The 20,000-nt window shown below is 43.4% G+C and overlaps 1 protein-coding gene across 6 annotated transcripts in view; it reads right to left on the bottom strand.

Moving 5' to 3' along the window:
• The window catches only part of KIF13B (kinesin family member 13B), a 170,698-nt gene that overhangs the window by 42,720 nt on the left and 107,978 nt on the right, over nt 1-20,000 (bottom strand). For all 6 annotated transcript variants that reach the window (XM_071547608.1, XM_071547609.1, XM_071547612.1 and 3 more), the window contains exons 19-29: nt 19,932-20,000; nt 19,313-19,462; nt 17,514-17,642; nt 15,544-15,714; nt 14,417-14,574; nt 13,464-13,596; nt 10,662-10,796; nt 4,582-4,611; nt 3,273-3,372; nt 2,161-2,287; nt 631-686 (exon numbers count right to left, since the gene is read on the bottom strand). The exon at nt 19,932-20,000 is cut by the window's right edge and continues 78 nt beyond it. In XM_071547608.1, the coding sequence (XP_071403709.1) occupies nt 631-686; nt 2,161-2,287; nt 3,273-3,372; nt 4,582-4,611; nt 10,662-10,796; nt 13,464-13,596; nt 14,417-14,574; nt 15,544-15,714; nt 17,514-17,642; nt 19,313-19,462; nt 19,932-20,000 (1,258 nt within the window). The remainder of the gene's footprint in view (nt 1-630; nt 687-2,160; nt 2,288-3,272; nt 3,373-4,581; nt 4,612-10,661; nt 10,797-13,463; nt 13,597-14,416; nt 14,575-15,543; nt 15,715-17,513; nt 17,643-19,312; nt 19,463-19,931) is intronic.

Here is a 20,000-nt window from a genome sequence, read left to right as displayed (position 1 = left end):
GGTGGTGAGGGTTTTTTTTCACTAAAGATAAGCTGCTGGTTGAACAAATGAAAACAGCACTTTTAGGTCATGATGAAATAAACCCTCAAATGGGTTTGAGAAGCTCAGCCTGTCCTGGCTCAAAGTCCCTCCCCATGAATGGATTTTCAACCAGCTCCTCTCTGGATGCACTTCCCAAGGTGGACAAACCATCACTGTCCAGACCTGCTCCCAACAGGCTCCATGTCACCTCCTCACCCTCCCCTGACACTTCTCAACCATCTTCTGAACATCCTACCAAGGTTTTGTTGGACTTATCAAGGCTCTTTTGCCTCCCTGGACTTGCTTTGGGGTTGCTGTTTTCTTGATTCCTTCTTGATTCCAACTTCCCACCTTTGACAAATATTGTTCAAACCACATTTTATATTGGCATGTACTGAAACATGGGATTATTAAAACCACCCATATATAATACTGTGTGTTTTGAAACATTCAACAGTATATTTCAGTGAGCAATGGGCACTCTCCAATTAATTAATCCACCTGCCATTCCAGGCATTGCTGGATTTTATTACCCTGCTCAAATTCCATCACGTCATTGGTTATATAAAGTTTGTTTGGACTCACTTTGTCATTTTAAGAGCCACTTACCATTCAAGTCAAGGAATATAACAGGAATGTGAGTTTCCATCCCAGCCACAGGAGTCCTAAAATGCAAGAAAGGGACAATGGTGGCATTTCAACGAAGAGATTTACCCAGCACACGTCCCTGATGACACAAACCCACAGGACATTACGTTCGGTGCCACTGCAATTTTGAGCCAGACCATTGATAACCTTGGCAAACAGCTTTAGTTTAATTTACTGTTGCACAGTCTGAGAGGCTCAAATAAATTGGTATTTCTTTTATACCAGCTCCCTTAGAATTATTATCTTCTTTGACCTCTGCTTTCCCAAATGCTTTCCCCCCCTCTTAAATGCTAATAGCAAAATTAAGTTTATTTACTCTGACACACACATTTATTAAATGCAAACCCCTCTGCATTAGTGATGGCAGTGAAGACAGCAGAGAGACATTCAGAAAAGCCAGGCTTCAAGGTTTTAAACTAACATTGATGCTGCCACCCTACACCTTTTTTACAAAAAAACATATTTAAAAGCAAAACCTGCCATTTAGGGCATCTTTCATAGCATGGAAGGAGGAATTACACAGGTGGGGTTTTGTTTGGTTTCAGGATGAAATATTGAGCTCCACAATACAAATAAAGTACCAGAAATGTAACATGAAGCTTGAAAGACTCTCAGGCTTTTCACGTTGAACTTGTCTTGATGAATTTATGGTGAACAAGGTTGGAGTTTTATGTAACACAGAAGGTGCTTGAATCATCCTGAGCTTTACCTCTGGTGCAAGTGTGTTCAAAACAGACCCTTCCTGGAGCAACTTTCCTGCAGCTCCAGCGTTTGCAAACCTGGTCCAACACTTTGATGCTCATTGTTGATTTGTTTCCAACAAGAACTTGCTCTTTTGAGGTTTTAGCAGCCAACTTTAACAAACTCCAGCTCCAAACTCCACACCACTCAATTCCATCAATAAATACTGTTAAAGGTTTGCTCAGGAAAGATACTCAGGATGTTGAAAGCAGCTGAAGACAAGAGGTTTTGAGGTGGGACAACCCTGATCTGCAGTTGCTCCTCACATGGATCCAGCAGAGCAGCCTCACTCAAGTGCTCTCTACTATTTTTAAAGTTCAGAAAATTACATGGAACACTTGCTGACTAAACAGAGTTTGTGCTCAAACCAGGAGCACAACAAAATGCCCCTGGAGATGCAGTTTTATTAGGAGGGAGCAGCCTTTTAAGTGAATGAACTAGGTAATTAACATATTAGCTAATTTTTTAAAATGGGAAGTGCAGTGGTAATAAATATTGATTCCTTTTTTTTTTCCCCAGAAGGTTATAATTACACCCTGATCAATAACAGTGCCCTTCACTAAACAGCATTTCTGCATCTCAGATACACAACCCAATAAAACAATTTAAGCAAGAGGCTTAATTTTAACAACTCTGCTCATCCAGTGACCAGAGAGCAGACTGAGGGAAGCCAAAATCTGGCCACAACCCAAGGCAGGGCTGCTCCCTGAAACATCTTCCCCCCCTTCCCATGGCAGTGGGTGCTCCTACCACTCTGCTGGAGCTCCAGGGATGCCACTGCCAGCAGAAGGCACCATCACAGCGTTCCTTTCTTCTGTGAGGGTCAACCTCATCTCCAAAAGCTGAGCCTCCCGGTCTGCATCGTCCTCTGTTTTATCTGGAGAAGGAGGATGGGCAACAAGGAACAGTTGTGGTGATTTTGTCCCACCCCATAACAGCACAAACCCTGCTCTGCCCAGAATTCAGCACACACAGAGGATCACATTCCACACAAGCTCCTCCAGCTTCAGTCCCACCCACAGCAAATCACTGAGTTGAGAGATTTAACTCTCCCTGCACTCAGAGAATCATAGAATGGATTGGGTTGGAAAAGACCTCCAAGGTCATCGAGTCCAACCCTTGGTCCAACTCCAGTCCCTTTACCAGATCATGGCACTCAGTGCCACGGCCAAGCTCAGCTGAAAAACCTCCAGGGATGGGGAATCCACCCCCTCTCTGGGCAGCCCATTCCAATCCCTGAGCACTCTCTCTGCAAAGAACTTCTTCCTGATATCCATCCTAAACCTCCCCTGGCAGAGCTTGAGCCCATCGTGCCCCCTTGTCCTATTGCTGAGTGCCTGGGAGAAGAGACCAACCCCCAGCTGGCCAGAACTTCTCTTCAGGCAGTTCCAGACAGTGCTGAGGTCACCTCTGAGCCTCCTCTTCTCCAGGCTAAACACCCCCAGCTCCCTCAGCCTCTCCCCACAGCACTTGTGCTCCAGTCCCTTCTCCAGCCTCGTTGCTCTTCTCTGGCCCCGCTCCAGCCCCTCAATCTCTTGCCTCAACTCAGGGGCCCAGAACTGAACACAACACTCAAGGTGTGGCCTCCCCAAGGCAGAGTCCAGGGGAAGGGTCACTGCCCTGGGCCTGCTGGCCACGCTACTTTGGATCCAGGCCAGGATCCCATTGGCCTTCTTGGCCACCTGGGCACACTGGTGGCTCCTCTTGAGCTTCCTGTCCCTCAGTCCCCCCAGGTCCCTCTGCCTGGCTGCTCTCCAGCCACTCTGTGCCCAGCCTGGAGCGCTGCAGGGGGTTGGGGTGGCCATGTTGTGCACATGTCTCCCCCCCATGCCCACTGTCACCTTTCATGCCATCCTCCTTACCAGGCTTCCCCACGAGCTTCTGCAGCTGCTGGTCCAGGTACTCCTGACGCTTGGTGAGGGCGCAGAGCCATTTGCGCCGGAGCCTCTCCAGGTCCCTGTCCTGCCCAGGGGAAGGGGAGCAGCACATTAAACACTGACCCAGGAGAGCCAAAGTGGCCTCTTTGTGGCCTCACATATCCATAGAATCACAGAATGAGCTGGACTGGAAGAGACCTCTGAGAGCATCAAGTCCAACCCTTGATCCAACCCCACTGTGATCACCAGATCATGGCACTCAGTGCCATGTCCAGTCTCACCTTAAAAACCTCCAGGGATGGACAATCCACCCCCTCTCTGGGCAGCACATTCCAGTGTCTGACCACTCTTTCTGTAAAGAATTTCCTCCTGATATCCAACCCCAACCTCCCCTGGCAGAACTTGAGCTGTGCCCTTTTGTTCTCCTGCTGGTTCCTGGGAGAACAGATCAAACCCCCCCGGGTACAACCTCCTGTCAGGGAGTTGTGGGGAGTGCTGAGGTGCCCCCTGAGATTCCTCTTCTCCAGCTTGAACACCCCCAGCTCCCTCAGCCTCTCCCCACAGCACTTGTGCTCCAGTCCCTTCTCCAGCCTCGTTGCCCTTCCCTGGACCTGCTCCTGCCCCTCAGTGTCCTTCCCAAACTGAGGGGGACAGATCTGGGCAGAGCGCTACAGGTGTGGCCTCACCAGTGGAAGGATCACTGCCCTGGTCCTCCTGCCCACACTGCCCAACCCTCCTGCTCATTCTGCACCCAAGAAGGACAGAACAGACCCCTCTGGTCTTCCCTCTTTTCAGTTGCACAGACACAGAGAGAAGCTGAGGTTGGGAGGGACCTCTGGAGATTGTCTGGTCCAATCCTGCTCTGCCCAAAGCAGGGTCCACCTCAGCAGCTTGGCCAAGGCTATTCCCAGCTGGCATTGGAAAATCTCCAAGGTTGGAAACTCCACAACCTTTACAGGTAACATGTTCTAGTGTTGGACCAGCACCACAGTAAAATAAAACAATAAATAACAGAAGTTTGCAGTGTGGACACTCCTTGTCTCTGGACCTTTCCCTGGATTCCAGAGAAGAGTCTGGCTCTGTCTTCTTTCCCCTTTCCCCTTTCCACAGACAAGATCCCACTCTTCTCCTCAGGGTTAAACAACCCCAGTTCTCTCAGTCTTTCTTCCCAGATCCAAACCCTTTAAATTCCCACATCTTATTTGAAGTATCTTTGCTTGCCAGTCCAAGGCACCTCTTTCTCTTTTTAATCTGAAAATGTCAGCATTTTTAAGAGAGAATTTCAAATCTTTACCTGATAACTGTCCATTTCATCCTCTTCTTCCTAGGTCAAAATATACAAAATTAGGCCATTAATTTTTTTTTTTTTTTGAGAGCAGGAAACTACATTGACTGCAAAAGGTGTCACTGTTTAAAAGTAATTTTTAAGCAATAAAAGTGTGAGTTCATCAGAATTAAAACATACTGACATCCTAAAGATTCACTGCCATCAGCTCATGTAACCCCAAATTAGAACAATCCAACAATTAGAATGGAAAAATCCAGTGTAATACAATTATTAGAAGTCTTAATAATTGATAGCAAGAGGAATACTTAAATTGCACAAAATAAATGTAGGATCTGTAGTGAAACAGCTTGAAACCTGTTGGACAGGCAGGAAAAGTGGGAATGTTCCAGCAAGTGCTGAAAAATCCAGGTCTGGTGAAGAATCACAGAATTGTGGAATTGTTAAGGTTGGAAAAGGTCTCTGAGTTCAAGTCCAACCACCAACAAGCACCACCACCATGTTCACCATGTCCTCAAGTGCCACATCCACAGGTTTTTTGAGCATTCCCAGGGATGGAGACTCCACAGTGCCCTGGGCAGCTGTGCCAGTGCCTGAGCACCCTTTCCATGAAGAAATATTCCCTGGTAGGGAACTGGAATGACACCCACAGCAGGAGCCACAATGTAGACCTTCAACATTTTAATTCCATAATTTCCTGCTGGCAACATCACCTTTAATTGTTGAGCTTCACCACCAGCAGAGCCACTTGCAATGGGCACAACTGCCTCTGTTCAATCCTAAACATCCACTGGTCTCATTACATGACCAATGTGTCTGTTCCTGAACAGGCAGGGGTCACCAGGATTGAGGCCATGCTGATGAGAACACAGCTGTGCTGGGCAGGGCACGTCTCCAGGATGGAGGATCACCCACTGCCTCCCAAAGATTGTGCTCTATGGAGAACTCGCCACCGGCTGCCGCAAGAGAGGAGCCCCGAAGAGGAGATACAAGGACTGCCTGAAACAACAGCTCAGCCTTGGCCATATTGACTGCCCCAATGGTCCACTCTGGCCTCCAATCGGGGTTCATGGAGTCACTCCATTCAAGATGATGATGCTTCCTTTGAGACTGCACGCAGAGTCAGTCTGGAGGAGAAAAGTCAACGCAGACAGAACCGTTCCTTGCCAATATCACCAAAGGAGACTTTCCACTGTGCCTTTGTGACCAGACCTGCCTATCCCCTATCGGCCTTTTTAGCCACCAGCAGCTCGCAGCAAGCGTGGGTAGTGCCCTTCCCAAATCTGCATTCACGAAGCCTGGCCATGATGATGATGACAGAGCCATTGTTCTGTCTACTCTTTTAGATGGATCTGAATCCTGGGTCATCTACCGCCACCACCTGCGGCTCCTCGAACGCTTCCATCAGCGCTGCCTCCGTTCAATCCCAAACATCCACTGGTCTGATTATGTGACCAATGTGTCTGTTCCTGAACAGGGAGGGGTCACCAGGATTGAGGCCATGCTGATGAGAACACAGCTGTGCTGGGCAGGGCACGTCTCCAGGATGGAGGACCACCCACTGCCTCCCAAAGATTGTGCTCTATGGTGAACTCGCCACCGGCTGCCGCAAGAGAGGAGCCCCGAAGAGGAGATACAAGAACTGCCTGAAACAACAGCTCAGCCTTGGCCATATTGACTGCCCCAATGGTCCACTCTGGCCTCCAGTTGGGGTTCATGGAGACACACCATTCACGATGCTGCTGCTTCCTTTGAGAACGCACGGAGAGTCAGTCTGGAGGAGAAAAGACACCGCAGACAGAACCGTTCCTTGCCAATATCACCAAAGGAGACGTTCCACTGTGCCTTTTGTGACCGGACCTGCCTATCCCGTATCGGCCTTTTTAGCCACCAGCAGCTCGCAGCAAGTGTGGGTAGTGCCCTTCCCAAATCTGCATTCACGAAGCCTGGCCATGATGGTGATGATGACAGAGCCATTGTACTGTCTACTCTTTTATACGGGTCTCAATCTTGGGTCATCTACCGCCACCACCTGCGGCTCCTCGAACGCTTCCATCAGCGCTGCCTCCGTTCAATCCTAAACATCCACTGGTCTGATTACGTGACCAATGTGTCTGTTCCTGAACAGGGAGGGGTCAGCAGTATCGAGGCCATGCTGATGAGAACGCAGCTGAGCTGGGCAGGGCACGTCTCCAGGATGGAGGATCACCCACTGCCTCCCAAAGATTGTGCTCTATGGTGAACTCGCCACCGGCTGCCGCAAGAGAGGAGCCCCGAAGAGGAGATACAAGGACTGCCTGAAACAACAGCTCAGCCTTGGCCATATTGACTGCCCCAATGGTCCACTCTGGCCTCCAGTCGGGGTTCATGGAGACACACCATTCACGATGCTGCTGCTTCCTTTGAGAACGCACGGAGAGTCAGTCTGGAGGAGAAAAGACACCGCAGACAGAACCGTTCCTTGCCAATATCACCAAAGGAGACGTTCCACTGTGCCTTTTGTGACCGGACCTGCCTATCCCGTATCGGCCTTTTTAGCCACCAGCAGCTCGCAGCAAGTGTGGGTAGTGCCCTTCCCAAATCTGCATTCACGAAGCCTGGCCATGATGGTGATGATGACAGAGCCATTGTACTGTCTACTCTTTTATACGGGTCTCAATCTTGGGTCATCTACCGCCACCACCTGCGGCTCCTCGAACGCTTCCATCAGCGCTGCCTCCGTTCAATCCTAAACATCCACTGGTCTGATTACGTGACCAATGTGTCTGTTCCTGAACAGGGAGGGGTCAGCAGTATCGAGGCCATGCTGATGAGAACGCAGCTGTGCTGGGCAGGGCACGTCTCCAGGATGGAGGATCACCCACTGCCTCCCAAAGATTGTGCTCTATGGTGAACTCGCCACCGGCTGCCGCAAGAGAGGAGCCCCGAAGAGGAGATACAAGGACTGCCTGAAACAACAGCTCAGCCTTGGCCATATTGACTGCCCCAATGGTCCACTCTGGCCTCCAGTCGGGGTTCATGGAGACACACCATTCATGATGATCCTCCTTGCTTTGAGAATGCATTGTCTTGGGCTGAGCTGGCAAAACACCAACTGTCCAAGAGAGAGTGAAAAGGGAAGAAGAGACAGAGGGGAAAAAACCCCTCCAAACCAGGTTTATGCTGAAACTAACTATATGTGTTTATAGAGAAAAGAGAAAATGAAGAGAAAAACTACAATATAACACACACTTACACAAGTGATATATATAACAAGAAATAACTTCCCAGTCCCCAGTTAATATGAAGTCTATTGCTCTAGATTCAGAGGTACTCTAAAAGACACTCTGCAAGAAAAAGAAAGAGTAACAACAACATGTTTCTACTTCCCTGAACTCAAACAAAATGCAAGCAGTGGCAGCAGGAGCAGGGGCTTAGCACAGCAGAAGAGCTGCAGGACATTCTCCTCCTAGTTCAGCCATGATGGAACTGCCCAAGCCACAGCCACACACCGGCTCTTACCCCTTCTGAGATGATGTTGTAACATGGTATGGAATACAATATCATTGGCTAGAAGAAGTCAGCTGTTAGCTCAGCCCAGCCCAGCTCAAGTCAGCTGATAATTCCAGGCTGTCTTGGTTTGAGATAAGCAACTGCCAACCCCCCCAAGCACAGAGAGAAAAGCCTCCCTCCTAACACCAAGGAAAGGGAGGAAAAGAGAGGGGAAAGAAAATAAAACCACTTCAAACCACGTTTATACTAAAACTACATATATTTTCACAGAAAGGAAGAGACAATTAGAAGAGAGTACAAATATTCACTCACACGAGTCTGCAACAACAAATTCCCCACTTCTTAACGAACACACAAATTCTACTGTCCTAACTACACATTACTTAAGAAAAAAACTTATTCCCCAGGGAGACAAACTCAAGCAGAAAGGAGGGACCCAGAACAACACATTTTACTTTCCTGAGATACCCTGTGAGCCAGTGGTGGGCCTGGTCCTCTCCATCCCCCCTGGGACAGCATCGTGCGTCCTCCCAAGAGGAGGCTGAGAAGCGACTGACTTAACCACTCCCACACTGGTTCCTACTTCCCTGGAGATGATGCCATAATGTGGTATGGAATATAAAATTACTGGCTAGAAGAGGTCAGCTGTTAGCTCAGCCCAGCTCAAGTCAGCTGACAATTCCAGGCCTAGTCTGAACTTTAAAACCTAAATTTTAGGCCTACTTGGCTAAACCGTAACACGCACGCAGAGTCAGGCTGGAGGAGAAAAGACAAGACAGACAGAACCATTCCTTGCCAATATCACCTAAAGAGACTTTCCACTGTGCCTTTTGTGACCAGACCTGCCTATCCCATATCTGCCTTTTTAGCCACCAGCACACTTGGTAATGCCCTTCCCAAATCTTCGTTGGTGAAGCCCAGCCATGATGATGATGATTTAAGTAATAACGAGCCCCTGGAGCCGACGGTTGTATCTTAATAATGGAAGGAAAAACTCAGCTAAGCTAAAACTCCAAAGCCAGAGAGAAGAGGCATTTCCTCAGTTCAAGGTCTTGAGAAAATCGTTCACATTCCAGAGGTGCTGATTTACTTAAGAGAAATGTTAATAAGGGGGCTAAACATTCAGGTGTTCAAGTTTGAAGGTCACTGTGAGCACCAGGGCTAAGAAAATCTGGGGTTTAATAGCCCTTTTCCCATGGGGGGGGTCACCAGTGTCAGGCACAACTCAGTAGTTTATCTCTCTCAAGTGGAGTTTAAGTCTTTTTTTTTTTTAAATAATGTGCTATTTTGGGGGCTGGTAGTTTTGTGGGATAAGGTTGAAATTGGTGAGTGGATCAGAAATTCCCTGGGGAAGAAACAGAGGATGCTCAGCTGGGACTTGTCCTGCCAAACCAGGCTAAAAGGGGCACAAAAATGTGGAAGAATTCAGTGATTCCATCTCAGGAGAGGAACTTGCTCCATTCAGGAGTTCCCTTATTTTATAGGAAGGAAAGGTGGGATCAGGGAAAAGCATCATGGGGAATAACAGGAATACTTTGCCCAGGATGCTGCTGGAAAGGCAGATTTCTACAAAAGTGGGGGAAAAAAATCCCCTTTTTGTACCCCTGATACATGAGGGGAAGGAAACAACCAAAAACCCCCAAACTACTTCAGATCTCAAAGGAAAAGCTGCAATAATTCAGCAAAAAAAAAGGGAGCAGACATGATTGAATCACACCCTGTCAATACTGCAAATATTTTGGGACACCTCCTGGTTTTCCATAAATTACTTGACATTTAGTTGGCCTTGTCTGGAGCAGGACAGTTAATTAAACAAGCCCAGAAATTTGCCTGTTCTGCTGCACCAGATTTTGGCTTTTTAACTGCAAGGAGTGCCTGAATTTTAATTTATCTGTTGGTGGGAAAGTCAAACTGCCCCAGAAACCGATGCAAGAGGACAATCCCTGGAGAGAAATCCACAGATTTGCAGTTTAATATGAATTAAATGAATTAAATTTAATATGGAATTGTGTCCTAGGTTGTCAAACAACTGTCCAACATGCACTGTGGGTCACAACTGGCTCTGTAATTCCAACATTTGCAACTGGCCACTGTTTAATTATTTGTTCAATTGGTTTATTTTAATGTCAATACTTACTTAAAATTGCTGCCATGTCTAATATTTTAATTAAAAACTACAGGACAAACTCCTAATGAATTTTAGGAACATTGGCATTTTGTTTTCTTCTTTGAGTGGTGTCTTAAGGCTGTGCTAATTTTTAGGGGAAAAAAACTCAATAAAACCAGAAGAGACACAGAAAGTACTCTCAGAAATATTATTTTTGTTGTTGAAAATGATATTTGTTCAAGAGGAAGATCTTCCCCAACATTTTCTGGAAGACAGAGGTGTCCTGGAGAATCTTTAAACCCACCATCACAGCAATTCTGATAATTCACCCTGAACTTTGCTTTAGACATTTAAAAAGGTTCAAAAAACATCCCCCAAACCAACCCAAGAACTGAAACGTAAGAGGTGACCCCAAGTGCAACAAAGGGAACATCAGGGAAGGGTTTTCCACATCTCAGAAACAGCCAGAGCTGAGGTGAAATCCTCTCACCTGGTGGGGCTGGGACTTGACGTGTTTGATTTGAACGCAGCCGATGCCAACGGATAGAATGGATTCCTCCATCAGTGGCAAAGTCCCGGATTCCTGCACGGATCTCACCTCCACCTGCACCCGCCGGGACTGGCCCTGCCAAAGGAACAAAGTGCCGGGAACTCCATTCCAGAGAGACCTCTGCTGGCAGCCACTGGCAGGCAGCATCAGACCTTACAGTATAGTTTAATTACATATTCTAGTATGTATTTCATATTAGATATTAATATAAATTTATGTATTTATACATTGTATATATCAATATATTTATTAATATATAAACATTATATCTTATATTATAATTTCATATTTTTATTTCATTATTTTATTATATAATACCAACATTTTATATTATTATTTTATTATTCTTATTATATGTTATTACATTATAGTTTATACTATATTTTATATTATATTGCATTATATATTTTACCATAAATCAATATAAATGTGTATATTTCATATTTACATATTGTTAATATTAATATATATTTATTAATATATTTGCATTCTATTTTATATTACATTTTATTATTTTTATTTTATTATTTTCTTATATAATTACAGTATTTTATATTATTATTATTTTATATTATTATTTTATTATATTATTATTATTATTTTATTATTGAATTTTATTATTCTTATTATGTTTTATTACATTATAGTTTATATTGTATTTTATATTAATATATTAACCTATGTTAGATAGATTTACAAATCGTTTATATACATTAATATATATTTATATTATGTTATATTATATTTTATTATTTTTAAAGTTTAGGTTATTATTTTTGTATTATTTTGTATTATCGTATTTATTATTTTTATTTTATAATTTTATTATTCTTATATTTATTACATTATAGTCTATATTATATTTTATATTAAATATATTAATCTATATTAGATTTATCATTTATATATTATTAATATAGATTTATATTATATTTTATATTTTATTATTTTTAAAGCTTATGTTATTTTTATATTATTTTGTAATGTTTTTATTAATTCTATATTATTATTTTATTATATTTCTATTACATTATATTTTATATCATATTTTATTATTTTTATTTTGCTATTTTATTATTTTATTATATTATTTATATTAAAATTTTGTTATGTTTATTATTTTTAATATATTTTCATTACATTATATATTCATTACATGATATTTTAGATTATATGTTAATATATTTTAATATATCTATATTATCTATTATATATTAATATAGGTTTTGTTTTATTTTTTAATTTTATATTAGCATTTTTATATTATTTCATATTATTATTTTTATTATATTTTAGTTCATTATATATTCATCACATTATATTTTATATTATATTTTATATTTAATTATATTTTAATATATCTATATATTATAATTATATATTATTAATATAGATTCTGTTTTAAATTTTATTATTTTTAAATTTTATGTTAGTATTTTATATTATTTTATATTATTATTTTTATTATATTTTAGTACATCATATATTCATCACATTATATTTTATATTATATTTTATTATATTTTAATATATCCATCTATATTATACATTATATATTATTAATATACATTTTGTTTTATATTTTATTATTTTTAAATGTTATGTTAGTATTTTATATTACTTTATATTATTATTTTTATTATATTTTAGTACATTATATATTCATTACATTATATTTTATATTTTATTATATTTTAATATATCTATCTATATTATACATTATATATTATTAATATTATACATTATATATTATTAATATAGATTCTGTTTTACATTTTATTATTTTTAAATTTTATGTCAGCAATTTTATATTATTTCCTATTATTATTTTTATTATATCTTTAGTACATTATCTTTTTATTTTGGCAGGAAGGAAGTGGTGAGGTCTGGAATCCCAATGGTCAAGACCCCCCCCTTCTATTGCAAGGATTTCTGTTTGCAGGATTTATGTATTTACAGACAAAAAAAAAAAAAAAGAAAAATTTCAGCATTCAGCAACTCCCCAGTTTATTTTCCTGGAGGCTTTTCCAACACAAACTTAAAGGAGTTTATTTTTAATACTTCTGAAGGCCCAAACCAGGATCTCTTCCCCATCTACAAAGGAGGAGAGTAAATAATTTGGAGAGCTACTGGAATTTCAGGGAACTTCTCCTGACTCTGCTCTGCTCGACTGAAAAATTCTGCCCCGCTGATGCCATCAAAGAAATCATAAAGAAAAACAAAGAGAGAATAATAATATTTTAAAAAGGAAATAAAAGCCAAAGGTCACAGGTGCAGCCTGGATCTCCCTTTCCCTAATTCTCTGTGTCCTCTGGAAAATATTTTATCACATTAACAACTTAATGCCTGCAGAATTCAAAGGGGTGCTTGGCTGGAAGGATCAAATAAAGCAGAACTCTTTAAAAAATAATTAAGTTTAGTGGAGAGTGATGTCCTTTCTACCAAGGGCTGGCACAGAACAGAGAAAAAAGATTCCAGGGGAGCCTTTGACCCCCTTTATACTGAGTTTTGCTCACTGGCACAGGGACTTCACTTCACAGAATCATAGAATGGATTGGGTTGGAAAAGATCATCCAAGACCTCCAAGATCATCAAGTCCAACCCTTGGTCCAACTCCAGTCCCTTTTCCACTTTGTTTTCCACAATCTCGTATTTTATACCTGAGCTTGACAGTTCCTTGGACACCACCCCTTTAGCACAGAAAATAGAAGGTTTTTTTGGCTTTTCCAAGTGCCACCTCACCTGCCTGAGCTGGAAGATGCCACCTGTGCTGACATCCTTGGCAGGAGTCACCTCCACTGGGCAATACTCCCCGTTCTCATTGAGCTCCAGAATCCGAACCCAGAGCTCCACTTTGCGGGTCACTTCGCTCCACCTGCAAAACAAACCAAACTGGTCCTTTCAGGTTGTTTTTCCCCCCCAAAAAAAGGAAGAAAATCCCTAAAGTTTCAGCTCAGAATGCAGATTGAAGCAGCAAAGGTCAATTAGTGCAGTGCTGATAAATAGCAGAAATGAGCCTTTCCTTCAGTCCAACACAAACCCCAATTCCACATGAAACTCCGGTCTCAAATCCTCTCCCAGAAGCTCAAGGCAATCAGATTTATCCAGAATTAAATATGGCATTGCCACACAAGCTTTCAAGATTCCCAAAATCGCCTCCAATTCTTCCAAGAGCTTAAATAAGAAAAGGATATTTCTGTAGAACTTCAAAACTAAACAGGACAGAGGTAGTGACTGCTCAGCTCCCAACAATAACTCACTATTTTATAGCATGTTTTCCCATCTTTCCTTTCCCAATACATTCCTGGCTTTTCCTTTAAACTTCCCCATACACAGTTTGATACTCAACAGAAGCTGAAAGAGAAATAACTGCCAATAAATAACTGCAAATAAATTAAAGTGCAGGGCTGCCTTCTAAGTGGAGAGGCACAACTTGCACCTAAGAAAATGCTGCTATTTTTGGGACAACAAGTGGCTGTGAGCAAACAAGCAACCCCCTCCTGCAGCCTCAATTCCCATGCTCTGGAATATTTATGCCAATTGAGGTAATGAGCAAAAGAAGTGTCACAGGGATGGCACTTCATGGCCAAGAATTGATGGATTCACAGTGATCTTCGGGTCAAAATCTGACTTTTCACCCCAAACCTGTGGAGTTTTTCCCATTTGTCACCTAAGGATCATTTCTCCACATTTACCTGTCCCGAAGGCTCCGTGTTTTGGCCTGAATTATTCCCAGATCCCACAGGGCTGGATTTTTCCTGTCCCCACTCTGCTTGTGCCCATAAACTTCAATGGCCAAAGCCCCATCGTAGAGATGCTCCATGAAGTCTTCAGAAATGCTGACAGAAACTTCCTGCAAGGCACAAATGGGTTGGGAAACTGGGACCACACTGAGATTTGGGCTGTGAGATTTTACTGTCTTTAATACAAGCATTTCATTAAGTCACCTGGTCCCCAAAACACAGTTTAGAGGAAAGGAAGAGCTGCCACCTCCATTTGTACAATCAGGAGGCAAAGCAAAATATGTGATTTGCTGAAGATTAAAGTCTATAAAGAGCTGAAAAACGACCACAGGCTCTTCCAAGCCCTTATCCAATGGTTCAAAAAAAAAATCAAATTATATGTCCTAATGCTCAGAATCTGAAAATCAAAACTCACAGAAGGTGTTATATCTATTTCAGGAATGATAAGTGGAATAAATTGCTCAGTGTAATGGGAAATGATGGACCATGATGAGAACTGGAGTGATTTGGTTGGGATTCATCCAACTTGACTTTAGATGTCCCTATCAAAGATGCCTCCACTCAGCTGCTCCAAAGTGAATGGGAACAAACAGTTCTAACTATCCAACTTCAGGAAAACAGGGGTCATGTCCCAGGATTGGGACATTTCTCTCCATCACATCAGAGTTTAGAGGGATCAGCTCAGTGCAGACATCAAAGGGACTCAGATGAAGATGACTCTTCCAATCACACTGAGTTTTGACTGTGGCTGACACAAACCTCTCTGCTGAACAGACTTTTTCCTTCATTAATTCATTTCACCTTCTCTGATTTCTGTCCAAGTGAACAGTGTAGAAGAATCAAACTTAAATGACCTCTGAAGATCATAGAATTATAAAATCACAGAATGGATTGGGTTGAAAAAGACCTCCGAGATCATCAAGTCCAACCCTTGGGCCAACTCCAGATGATGAAATTCTTATTAAAAACAGCATTAAGGAGTCAACCTCATGAAATATTATAATGTGAGCAAAGAGCCAACTAAAAGAGAAGCCCAAACCACCTTTCCCTTCCATGAATAAAACAGAAACCCCACTTACATTGCAGTGGTCAAAGACAACCATGCAGCGTGGCTCCTTGCCGAGGGAAGACTGGGAAGGGTCCACCTCAGGAGCAACACTGACAGGCTCCAGCTGATCCCAAAAGGTGTATTTGCAGAACACAAAGTTGGACAGGTGCTGTGGCAAACCCGTAGCTTGAAGGATTTTGATCTAGAGATGACAAAAAAAAAAAAACACAGGAAAAGAATTTTAGTTGTTAGGGATGGGATTAAAAAGAGCTCGTGGTGGAAGGAGGTTTTGTCTGACCCACTGCAAAGGGTGATGATGCCAAAGGGGTTTTGGTTCTGATTTTCACATTTTGTAGATTTTAGGAACACAGTAATTGTAGATTTTTAGAGGGTTAATATTTCTAACAGTTTAAGTTTAATGCCTTTCTATCACTACCCCTGTCCCAGAACAGGGAGCTCAAATTCCTTTAGTTAATTAATCTTGTTTAGACTCCTCTCCAAGGTAGAGCTGAAGGATATCAAAAGGCCCACAGAAGGAAACATAAACACAGGTCAGAGTGATCCAGAAGTCAAAACTGGATGAACTCCAAAGGACCTGAGGAAGAGGAACTGATGAAGACAGAGGGTCTTGACGACCCCAGACCCAATTCCAGGGGTGGGACTGGGGCTGGACTGAGAAATGTGTAAAGCAATGATTGGAGGGATCTTATTATAAAAGCCATGGAAACAAGAACTGGGACACATGGATGTCATCCTGAGTTCCTGTGGGCTGTAGGCCTGGGATATTAAAGGACCTTTACTTGTTATCTTACCCTACACTAACGTGGCTCAGAGTCCTGTTTTGGGGGGGTTGGTGTCACTCACAGCATCAGTGATAAGACAACAAAAGCAGCAAACCAAAAGGATTTAGAAAGCAGAATTTCTGCACTGACACTCGTTGGAGACAATCTTTGAGTGCAGGAGCTGGGCACTGTCACTAGATGTCACCAGGCTCATGTTTCTTGAGAGAAAAAACTCATGGGATGAATTTTACAAAAAACACACCACAACATTTTGTTGGGTTTTAAGGATGAAAAGCACCGAAAATGTTGTAATTGAAGAGGAATTCAATAAAAATGTCACACTTCCACCAAAACTGGCTCCTTTCTTCTTCCAAAAATCCGCTGTTTAAATTACTATTTGTCTTTATTCTGGGATGCTGAAAACGACACAAAACAACCCCAAAAATGCAGAAGGAGCCTGTCCCCTCTTTGTCAAAATCAAGGTAGAGACAAAATGGTTTGAATATTCATTCTCACCTAAACAATATCCTCTTAACCACATATCTAATAAACTTCTAGTTTCTACTTGTCTAATTAAGAGCCAATTAGTCAGACTTCCATAATAAGGCAGCACTCAGGAGAATGTTTCCTGCCTCAGTGCCCCGTCCTGCTTGGAAGGAGATGGAGCTCTATGAAAAAAAGTGGGGAAAAAAAGCACAATTTCTCCCAAATAATTCATGTTGTCCAGAAGTCAGCAAGGCTGGGGACAACTCCCACTAATTCTTTTTGTCTCTCTCTATTCTGACCTGGAGCTTGGCCTACCTTGTGTTTTATTACAGCACACAACTATTAAATACTTCCTACTAATTTTATTATTAACAGTAATAAACACACTGTACATATTTCACAAAGCATTTAATATTTAGAGAAAGAAATATTGAGAATTATTCCCAAAGCAATGGGAGTTTATCACATTGTGAGAATTAAATATTATAGCACCAATCTGATCTTCCAAGGCTTCCAAGACTGTAAAAGACTTCCTGGGATGAGACTTGGGCATATAAATACAATTAAGGAAAGGAACAGAATCCAACTAATTATCTTGTATTATTTCAGCCACTCCAGAAACAAAAATGAGGTTACAAAGACTTATCCAACATGCAGAAGTCAAGAAGCTCTTTAAGACTGAGGATGGAAAGAGAGAAGGTTGCCCAGAGGTTGGGATGCAGCTGGAACTCACCCTGCAGACAAGTTTCCTCTCCTGAATGTCGTTCTCAGTTGAGCTGTCAGGGCTGTCCTCTCCTCCCACCAACCTGTCGTCGATCTCTCCGCTCACTCGAACAACCTCGACGTGGAGGCGACCTGAGACCTGGGAAGAAAGGAGTCAAAGCTCTTGTGTGCCAGAAAACAGTGACAGCTTCATCCTCTCCTACAACCACTGCTGTTTCCAGCCTGTGAGCAGCCACCATTTTACCCCTTTTTTATGCACTCTGCATTTGTTGCACCACATGAAGAACTTGCTTTGGAGCAAGAATCAAAGAGCCTCCCCTGTAAAAAACACAAAGAAATCACCCACTGGGGTGACTTTGGAACAACCTCACCTTCAAACCACCCTCCAGAGAGGCTGCAAAGTGCACACAAGATGCAGAGCACAGAGGGGGTTGCTGGGATGCTCTGCTGCCTTTGAAGTCATTCTCAGAGTGTATATTTAAGTACCTATTCCTGGTGGCAGTCAGTGAGGTCAGTGGAGCTGTGGCTCATATTTGTTCTTCTAAGTATTTATTTGAGGTTATTTCCCTCAGAAAGGTGCTCACAAAGCCTTCTCCTTTCCCAGTCACTGGGTTGGGATTCAGAGCTGTCTGAACAACTGCAGTCATAGAATCATAGAATGGATTGGGTTGGAAAAGACCTCCGAGATCATCAAGTCCAACCCTTGGTCCAACTCCAGTCCCTTTACCAGATCATGGCACTCAGTGCCACGGCCAAGCTCAGCTGAAAAACCTCCAGGGATGGGGAATCCACCCCCTCTCTGGGCAGCCCATTCCAATCCCTGAGCACTCTCTCTGCAAAGGATTTTTTCCTGATCTCCAACTTCAATTTCCCCTGGCAGAGCTTGAGCCCATCGTGCCCCCTTGTCCTATTGCTGAGTGCCTGGGAGAAGAGACCAACCCCCAGCTGGCCACAACTTCCCTTCAGGCAGTTCCAGACAGTGCTGAGGTCACCTCTGAGCCTCCTCTTCTCCAGGCTGAACACCCCCAGCTCCCTCAGCCTCTCCCCACAGCACTTGTGCTCCAGTCCCTTCTCCAGCCTCGTTGCTCTTCTCTGGCCCCGCTCCAGCCCCTCAATCTCTTGCCTCAACTGAGGGGCACAGAACTGAACACAACACTCAAGGTGTGGCCTCCCCAAGGCAGAGTCCAGGGGAAGGGTCACTGCCCTGGGCCTGCTGGCCACGCTACTTTGGATCCAGGCCAGGATCCCATTGGCCTTCTTGGCCACCTGGGCACACTGGTGGCTCCTCTTGAGCTTCCTGTCCCTCAGTCCCCCCAGGTCCCTCTGCCTGGCTGCTCTCCAGCCACTCTGTGCCCAGCCTGGAGCGCTGCAGGGGGTTGGGGTGGCCAAAGGGCAGGACCTGCACTTGGCCTTGTTGAACCTCATCCCATTGGAATCAGCCCATCCCTGCAGCCTGTCCAGATCCCTCTGCAGAGCCCTCCTGCCTTCCAGCCTGTCCAGATCCTTCTCCAGGTCTCTCCAGCCTGTCCAGATCCCTCTGCAGAGCCCTCCTGCCTTCCAGCAGGTCGACACTCCCTCCCAACTTGGTGTCATCTGCAAACTTGCTAATGATGGACTCAATCCCCTCATCTAAATCATCAATAAGGATGTTAAACAGGACTGGAACCAACACTGACCCCTGGGGTCAGGCATTGTGGGACTTGCATAATTCCACATCGTCAGCAAAGAGCTCACCCATGAAACTGGGAAATGTCTACCATATACTGGTAATTAAACAGCTGGGTAAGGATAGACCATAGAAATGCAAACCTCTCCCTTCTGATTGATGATTGGAACTGCATATTGGAGCTTCACATCATAGAAGAGGCACTCCAGGAAAACGTTGGCTACTCCAATAAGGCTGTGGTTCTCCTGCTCATCGTAGAACGGGTCTGCTCTCCTGAAGTAAGACCTCATCACCTGCAAAGCAAGGTCGGGGTAAGGTAAGGAAAGCAAACTGCTCAGGAAACACTTCTCAAGGTGTTGCACAACCAGCCTGGTGAAGGAAAAAAGGGCCTCCAGCAAGAGGGTTGATGACCTGACTCCAGCAGATTAGACGACCTGAAGAATTGCAAAGAATTTTCCTTTGGATAAGGCCCATCCTCAGCAAGTTCTCCTTCACTTTGTCAGATTCCTGAACATTTAAGTGCTGTTGTGTTTACCTGCTGCTCCTCCTTGTATGCTTTGTTCTCTCACCAAACTATGCATGCCAGCAGGCAGCAAAGAGACAAGATAAGAGTTAATGAAATGCCCAAGATCCTTCAGCCCCAGGACAAGCAAAAGCTCAGGAAAACTCAGCTCTTTGTATTCCCTCCTCATCTCCACCCAAACCTCCCTCTTGAAAATTGAACAGGGATACAATTCCATCGCTGGAGTAATTTCTACTTACTGGGTTGTCTTCCTCACAGTCCTTCCACTCCTGGTAGAGATCCCTCATGTCCACCAGGCGGTTCTCCAG

This window comes from Pithys albifrons, chromosome 2 (assembly GCF_047495875.1).
Source record: "Pithys albifrons albifrons isolate INPA30051 chromosome 2, PitAlb_v1, whole genome shotgun sequence".
Taxonomy (NCBI): Eukaryota; Metazoa; Chordata; class Aves; order Passeriformes; family Thamnophilidae; genus Pithys; species Pithys albifrons.
Note: the sequence above shows the minus strand (reverse complement) of the source record. Positions and strands in the feature narration are given on the sequence as shown.